This window comes from Mytilinidion resinicola, assembly GCF_010093595.1.
Source record: "Mytilinidion resinicola strain CBS 304.34 unplaced genomic scaffold BDZ99scaffold_6, whole genome shotgun sequence".
Classification (NCBI taxonomy): domain Eukaryota; kingdom Fungi; phylum Ascomycota; class Dothideomycetes; order Mytilinidiales; family Mytilinidiaceae; genus Mytilinidion; species Mytilinidion resinicola.
The window spans coordinates 67,464-76,035 of NW_022985442.1; the positions used below are offsets into that span (position 1 = coordinate 67,464).

The window sequence follows — 8,572 nt, forward strand, 5'->3', positions numbered from 1 at the left end:
AGGCCCTTATACTATTAAGTTAGGGTTTTTAATATACCTCTAGATTAAAACTATAGTTTATAAAAAAGGGTAATACCTTTATTATCTCTATAGATGCGCTATTATAGGCGAACTAGGCTATTAGTAGTAGTAATACCTAATTATCCTGCCTGTAGTTAATATAGTATTATAGGTACTACTCTAAAGTCTAATTAAGCCTTTCCGTTTACCCGTCCGTTTAAGGGTAAAACGCCGTGGAAAGCTTATGCTTTGTCCCTAGTTGTGCAGTAAGGGTCTGCTAGAATTTTAATATAAAGAGCTTATTTTAGTCTAAAATTATCTTCTAGGGTAGCCCGTAATTACTAATAATATACTTTAAAAAAGTATAGGCTAGATCCTCTGCCGTTAATACTTTTTAGTAAGGGATAAAGTATATATATTTAGTTAGTTGGTCCGTAACTACTAATATTGCGTTGTACTTTATACCTGTTATAGGTTTAATAGACTATAGTAGCTTAACTATAAAGTCCTATATAATAGATTTCTATACTTTTTCCAGTATAAAGGGACTTTTTATTAGTCTATATAGTGCGTGTTATACTAACTTATTCTTTATACACTCGTAGTTATATATAATTTTCTCCGTTAATTTCCGGAGTCCGGGGAAGTAGAATATTCTTGCAATTCTTTCCTATATCTTTTCCACTCCCTAGTGCCTGTGCACTAGTATACTATAGAATTTCTTAATAAGCTCTTTTTATAAGGTTTTAGGTATAAATATCTTATTCTATAAGATAATAATACCGCCCTAGATTTTTCTATACTCTTAGTTTATAGGTTCTAGGCGCAAGCTTTACTAGTTATAACCCGCTAAATCCCGGCTTTCTTAATTTACCTTCTATGCTGCCTTAATTTATTTATACTACTTATTATCCTTAGACCTATAAGCAACTGCTGCTTATATATAGTTAAATTTAAGGGTTCCCGGACTAGTTTCCTTAAGTATAGGTTACCTGGTTTTCTCGGCTCCTTCTATATAGTCCGGCCTTCTGCTAAGTATATCTATATAAGTATTTTTAGATCCCTTTTAGTATATAATCTTAAAATTAAAGGTTCCTAGCTTTTCTAACTATTTTTTCTATCTCCTATTCAACTCCTTAGTTATAGTAAAGTATATTAGATTTTAATAGTCTATATACACCTATACTATATATACTGCCCTTTTAAGGTAAACTTTCCACTATTTAAATACTTCTATTATAGCTAACAGTTCCTTATTATAGATATTATAGTTTAGCTTAGCTATGCTTAGCTTTTATAAGTAGAACGCTATAGGATATAGTTTCCCTCGTTCGTCTGGTTAGTTAAGTATTGCTCCTACTACCTTATCTAACGTATTGCTTTTAATAGTAACTAGTTTCTATAGGTCGAAAATTGCTAATACTAGTTTTAAAGTAAACTATGCCTTTAACCTATTAAATGCGCCCTGTACTTCTAGGGTCTATCTATATTTAATATCTTTTCTAGTAAGTTCTATAAGTAGCTCTATAATTTTCAAGTAACCCTTAATAAACTGCCTATAGTAATTAGCTAACCCTAGGAACAACTATAGTTCCTTTAAATTCGCGGGCTCTAGCTATTCTTAGATAGAGAACACCTTGCCTTCTTCTATCTTAATCTATCCTGGACTAATAACGCATTCTAGGAATCCGACTTTCTGCCTGTAAAACTCGCACTTATCTAGGTTTACTATAAAATTATATTTTTTAAGTCTTTTAAGTACCTTTTATATATATATTTTATATTTACTTAGCGTTTCTAAGTATATAAGGATATTATTAAGGTATACCACTGCGAACCGATCTAAATAGCCTTTTAACGCTAAGTTAACTACTGCCTAGAATATTGCTAGCGTATTAGTAAGCCTAAATAGTATTACTATATACTTAAAGTGTCTATATTAAGTTCTAAAAGCCGTTTTCTACTCTTCTCCTTCTCTTATCTAAATTAAATAGTACCTTTTGCGTAGGTCTAACTTTATAAAGTACTTAGCCTTATACAGTTAGTTTTTAAGCTTAGAGATTAAAGGTAATAAATAGCGGTTTTTAATTATAATCTTATTTAGTTATCTGTAGTCTATATAAAGGCGTAGCTTACTATTTACCTTTAGGACAAATATTATAGGGTAACCTGCGGGCAATTCTAATAGTCTAATAAATCCTTGCTTTAGGTTTTTTTCCAGGTATTCTTCTAGCACTTCCAGCTCGTTCTAGGCTAGTAAGTAGATTAGTCCGAACTGCGGTTATTCGCCTGGTACTAGGGGAATATAGTAATCCTAAGGTTAGTGCTTTAGTAATATATTCTAAACCTTCTCTATAAAGATTTCTTTAAATTTATTATATTCTTCTAGTATAACTAGTGCTTTTGCTGCCTTGGCTAGCTGCCGGCTGCTTAGGGGTCTAGGCTACTATTAGCTTGCTGCCCTATTTTCTCCTTAGGCTTTTTTACCTTTTAAGGTATCTATATTAATATTTTGTTTTTACTTAGGCTTATCCTAGCGCAGGGTGCCCTTTAGTCCGCTTTCTAATTAACTTAGGGGTTATACTGCTTTAGCTATAGTATACCTAAAATTATATTATATTTTACTGTATTAGTTATGTCTATACTAATAGTTTCTTTATATTTTTTAATCTATATAACACCTAGTTAAGTTTCTATAGTTACCTGCCTATTACTATATTATATAGGTGTGCTATCTACTATATATAGTCTATAAGGTCTGTTTTTCTATTACTAAGGGATTCGGTTTCTTTTAATAAAGTTATAGGATATAAAATTTCCCTGCGCGCTACTGTCCAGCAGTACTCTCGCCGGGTTTTTACTAATCTTAACTAATAGGATTACGTGTCTATAGTTCTAAATAGGAATAGAGTTAGGCTGCGTTGCCGGGTTCCTTTCTTTCTCTATAATATAGGCTTTTCCTACTAAAGTAGCAATAGTTGCGGTTCGTATTCCTTTATCTTTAGCTGCTCTATAGGACCTTATTTTTAGCTGCTCTAGCCGTCCTGTTACTTAAGCGCCTGCTTATTTTTTAGCTGTTTTTATAGCTAATAGTTTATATATTTTGTTTCGCAATATACTAGATATAAGTCCTAGTAATATATTCGCCAGTTTTTATCTTTCCTATATTCTATTAGGTACTAAGGGTCCGCAACTATAGTAGCTACTCCTATAAGTTTATTTTTTTTACCTATAATATAGTGCTCTATTTCCTTAAATAGTACTAGTTGCGTAATAATATAATATCTTATCCGATATAGGTACTATCCTCGATATTTCTTATATACTACGTGCTTATCGCATTTATCTTTAACACACGATACCTAAAATATCTATCTATAAAGTAGGTGGTTTCTATCTAGCTATTTATCTTCCTTATTATAGACACCTATTTTACTAATAGGGTATAAAGCTCTATAGATTTTAATCTCGGTTTATCTTCTATATAGCTTTAGCGGTTCTTGCTCTAGCCCTATACTAAATTTGCTATTGCTAGACTACTTTTTTAGTTTGCGATTTTCGTTACTATTATAGTACTCCTTACTATCCTTAATAGGTAATTTATTGTTCTGTTTTATCCAGATATTACGGCTTAAGCCTTTAAATATATCTAATTTCGCGCGAGTTTCTATATTAAGGGTTGGCGTTGTTGTTGTTATTCCTGCGGCTGCGGCTATTTTTTATCCTTTTTCTTTAATAAGTTGTCCGGTAACTCTTTCTATAGCTCTTAGGAATTAGTAACTGGCTAGTTCCTTTAGCTCTGCGCCCGCTATAGCGTTTTCGGCTTTTTACGCTTCTTATCCTTTATTAAGGCGTGCAAAAATTTCTCTTGCGCTTTATTTATATATAGCTACAACTCTATCGACCTGTACTTCCGTGTTTAGTAACTCGGTTTTACTGTTATCCTGTAGCTCGGGTATATTAGTTCGGGGTTCTAATCGCGGTTTAATTATCTGGAACGCCTTATCTATTTCTAATAGGTAGTTAATCTCTATACTCTTAACTTCTACGTCTGTATAGTAGTTATCTATAGGATTGCTGTTATACTTTTTATTCCTTATTATAGTAATAGTATATCCCTTCGCCCTTTATATTAAATAGTACCCTGTTACCTACTTATCTAACTAATAGGTAAAGCAGTTATTATTATAGCACGCGGTCTATAATATAGAATTATAGCGGTTTATATTTAGCTTTATTATAACTACTACTATTTAGGTGTTCTTAGAGCACTTATTTACAAAGTGTCCCTATTCTTCGTATAATAGGCATGCACTATTGCGCCTTTTTTCTTGCCTTTTTTTATTAGTAATTAGTTTACCCCTTTAGTTATTGCGTTGTTTTATAATATTAATCTCTATACAATCTTTATAGTCGCGGTTAGTTACTCTTAGCTTTAGTCTAGCTAGTTGGGCGTAAGAATAAAGTCCTCTTTTATCTGCCCGTTTTAATTGTTGTTTATACTATTAACTATTAATCTATATTACTATTTCCTTAAGTTTATAAAGTATTAGAGGCCTTTCGCCTTATATAATTTTATTTTTAATATCTTCTTTAAGACCTCTGTAGTACTATACTTGCAGAGCTTTATCTCCTTATAATAGCTTAGACGCGATTTGCATAAATTCTAAAGTATAGCAGCTAGTTAAGCTCTTCTGCTTTAGAACTGCTATTTTCTATTCTGCTGTCTATTTTTTGTCGGTGTCTCCGAAGGTTATCTAAAGTGCTAACTTAAAGTATCCGTAATTGCTAAATATAATATTGGTTTCTAGTTTCCGATTATCTATATTAGTATTGCTAAGCCAGTCTATAAGCATCGGGTTAAACCAGTTAAACGCTTCTTTCTTTAAAAAGGTGGCTGCTATATAGACCTTATCCGATTCGAATTTAAGGTTGCTTTAGTTCGTGCGCAGGTATAGCCTTATCTATATTATAAATGCTCGCAAAGCTCCTCTTTTCCTAGTAAACTTTTCGGGTTTATTTATTTTATAGCCTTTATAGCTAACTACTCTAGTAGTAGTAAGCTTTTTTTAGACGGTCTAAAGATTTCCCTATAGGGCCGTAATTTCTTTATTCTTAGTGTTGCTAGCTTCTTCTAGTATTTATATTTATATAAGCAACGCCTGTATATATATTGCTACCTCGGTTATAGTTAGGGTTAGTCTAGCAGTTATACTACCCGAAGGGGTTAGTAAGGCTATTTTAATTAATTGTCTATATATAACTCCTTTAATATAGCGGTGTTTAAAGTATAACAGGTTGTCTCTTCTATACCTTCTAAGTGTTTTATACTAAGGCAGGGTATAGGCAAGTTATTATTAGGGTGCAATAGTTTTTAAAAGGTAAGGCAATAATTAATTAAGGTCTAAAACAGGGTTATTACTTCTAATAGGTAATATTAAAGTCTTAAGTTAAATATAAGGTTCCTATCTATATAAAGGAGCGTTCCTTTATATAAAAGCTCCGTCCTAAGAAACCTCTTACTTATATAGCTCGCAGCCTTAAGCTCCTTAAGCTACTCTCCTAGCTCGCGGCCTCGAGCCCCTTAAGCGCTCGCCTGGCTCGCTCCCTTAAGCCTCTCGAGCCATCACGTGACCCTGTCCTCGTAATATCTTATTCTTAGATCGTTCCTATCTACTAGCAGTCTATAGGGGAATCTAGGATCCCTATGCGTCCTACACGTGACCCTCTTAGTCCTGTAACCTGGTTCTGCGTAATTAGTCTTATCTGCTTGCTTGTCTCCGCGAGTGCCTCTGCGCTCGGGTTGTTCGTATTACGGGTTGTAACACAGAAGTTCTTTCGGTCACCTGTAAACTTATTAGGGTCGGGTTGTTTCTTAGAAAGCCGGGCAGGGGTGGTAGATATATTAGAAGTAGACGGAGGCGTTTATACTATATTAGCTATATTTCTTTTAGTTAGTACTTGCAGTATCGGGGTTTATAGGGCGGTGCGGACGGTAGGTATAGCTATATTAATTGCTCTCTATCTCTTAGCAAGGGCTAAAGCTAGTTTATCCGTAAGCTTCTTTATCTTTTCCTTCTAGTATTCACGGACAGCTTATAATTATGCCTTTAGTTGGTCGCTCTATCGTTTATATTCCTTAATTTCCAATTCCTGTCACGATAGCGCTACACGCGAGAGGTCGAGGGCTCAAAGAGGAGCGTTGATTAGGTGCTATGTACAATGCTACGTGGAGAATCAAGACGTTGTGTAAGGAACAGGAAGACGGGAGACGGGCCACCGGATATAAGGGCGTGGCCGAGCGCGTGGCGTACGGCCTCCATGCCGTTTCGGCGCGTGGCACGCGTGTACGCGAGGTCCTTACCAGATCAGGTGATAGGAAAAGGGGGCAGCCGGTAGGTGGCTGGAGCGGGACAGGATAGGAAGCGGAAGCGAGACGGGAGCGGAGCAGGGTAGGCAGGGCAGGAGGCCGGCCAACGGTAGTAGGCCGGTGCAGATTGCTGGAGTTGTAGCAATCTGCGGCAGAATTTCGGTAGGTAGGGTGTCGCGGTCGATACCGTGACAATTCCAGGACTTATATATAAAGTGCGGCTTAGTGGTTTTTAGTAAGGCTTTCCTGGGCGGTATTAATATATTTATATATTTGGCGGCAGTACTTATACTATTTATATACGTGGTTAGTAATATAGGCGGCGAACGCGGATTCGCTATCCGGCAGGACTAGGGGGAAAAGGTAGGACATTAGGTCGGCGGTGCAGGTAGATAGCTAGGTGGGTAAGGAGCTATATAATATCACGGTCTCGGGCGGCAGGATTGCCCTAGCTAGCTCGGGCAGGTAGGTAGAAGTAATAACTGAATTTACTACGTGTTCTATAATGCACGGCAGGCAGGCGGGTTAAATAATAAGACGTAGCTTAAGGAGCTATAAAAAGGCAGGGCGGCGGTTAGCAGGTATACTCCTGCTAAGGCTCGCATAGGCCCTTGCAACAAGGCCTCTCGCCGGGTCCTAATATTACGTAGTACGCCGTGCAGCAAGCTTCACCGTTTAAGCCGTGATAGATATAATAAGCGAGTTCTTTAACGTTTAGTTAGTTAGGTAGTGTAGATAGTTATCCAAGGATAAAGATCTGTTTCTAAAGTATAGAGATAAGATAGCAGAGCGTGGCTACTATATAGATAATTTAAGGGATAAAAGCGGCATTACTATAGAGAGCTGGATAAGTTAGGGTTTTAAAAAAGGGTACCTTTAACAGCTTTAAATAGATTTACAGGCGTTTAAGATTAAGCGATAAGCAGGGTAGCTATAAAAATAGGGGGCATATTTTAGTTAATTTTAGGCGGTTCCTATTAATATTTTAATGCCTTATAGTCCTATTAATACCTGCAGGTGTTACGGAAATTTACTAATTATATAAACCTTTAAATAAGTGCGCAAGCTTACTCCTTTTATTTACTACTACAGTGCATAAGCTTACTCCCTTTTTTTACTACTATAGCCCGTATATCTAGCATACTAAATAAAGTTAACAGCCACCTTATAAAGGTGTAGCTGCCCTAGAGCAAACTATAAAAAGGCCCTAAAGTTGTTAAACTTAGTGGCTGTTACGGTATTGATTATAGCCTCCCTCTAAGCATTAATCCCCTGACACCTTGTTCCCGCATACGTGCGCACGCGTGCGCCACGCGCCTGCCACCTGATTCCCGATTCTGTTAGGGCCACGCGCTATGTGCGAGCCCCTTTTCTCGTCCTGTATATAGCCTGGCTCCCGTCCCTAATTCAACTCGGCATCTTAACGTCTTGTAACCAACCACGGTAATAGCACGTAGTTATCCTTCTTTGAATCTGATACTTGTCTATCTCGCGTTCAAATGCCCGATACATCGTCACCGTGACAGGAAGAGATACACTCCATCTCGTTGAATATGACCTGGTACCATTGCATAGTAGCTTTGTACAATGCAAGGCGGAAGACGAAGGAAACTGCAACCGGTGTCCACTATGGCGTCAAAACAGGCTTTCGCTATCTTCTTCTCAGTCGCGTGTCCGCCAATTGCGTATGATGTAATGGGGAGTCTCCAAAGGTCTTGCTCGTTGATATCTCCGTCCCAAAAACTGACATCCATATTATGGTAAGGGATTGTTCCGAAGGTGTATTCACCTCTGCCATTGAACCTTAAATCGGTCACAAAGACAGGCTGAGGCAGAGCGGTCGCTAGTTTCGCCCAAACAGTAGGATGGGTTGCTATATTCAGCAAAAATCAGCTATACATATGTGATATTTGTGATAAGTAAGCCATATTTTCAAAAAGTGAGCTCTTACAGTTTGCGTCATAGCGAGGTCCCAACGCTAGTATACCTTCTATAAAATAGCTCTGTCCTATCCCACTTCGAGCCATGACGGATGACGCTCCAAATATCATCTGATCTCTCTGCGTTGTTTTGCCAAACCCCAGCTCATCCAGATAAACTCGATCTACAACCACGTCATGTCACGATAGCGCTACACGCAAGAGGTCGAGGGCTCAAAGAGGAGCGTTGATTAGGTGCTATGTACAATGCTACGTGGAGAAT

General features: G+C 37.0%; 1 protein-coding gene across 1 annotated transcript; it reads right to left on the reverse strand.

Annotated features, from left to right (window-relative positions):
* Positions 1–7,606: 7,606 nt before the first annotated feature.
* Positions 7,607–8,572, reverse strand: BDZ99DRAFT_260016 (uncharacterized protein). The gene is made up of 2 exons (XM_033713782.1): positions 8,322–8,572; positions 7,607–8,243 (listed from the first exon to the last, which is right to left on the reverse strand). Exons 1-2 carry the CDS (start codon positions 8,419–8,421, stop codon positions 7,885–7,887), a joined length of 459 nt encoding a protein of 152 aa, XP_033579001.1. The 5' UTR covers positions 8,422–8,572; the 3' UTR covers positions 7,607–7,884.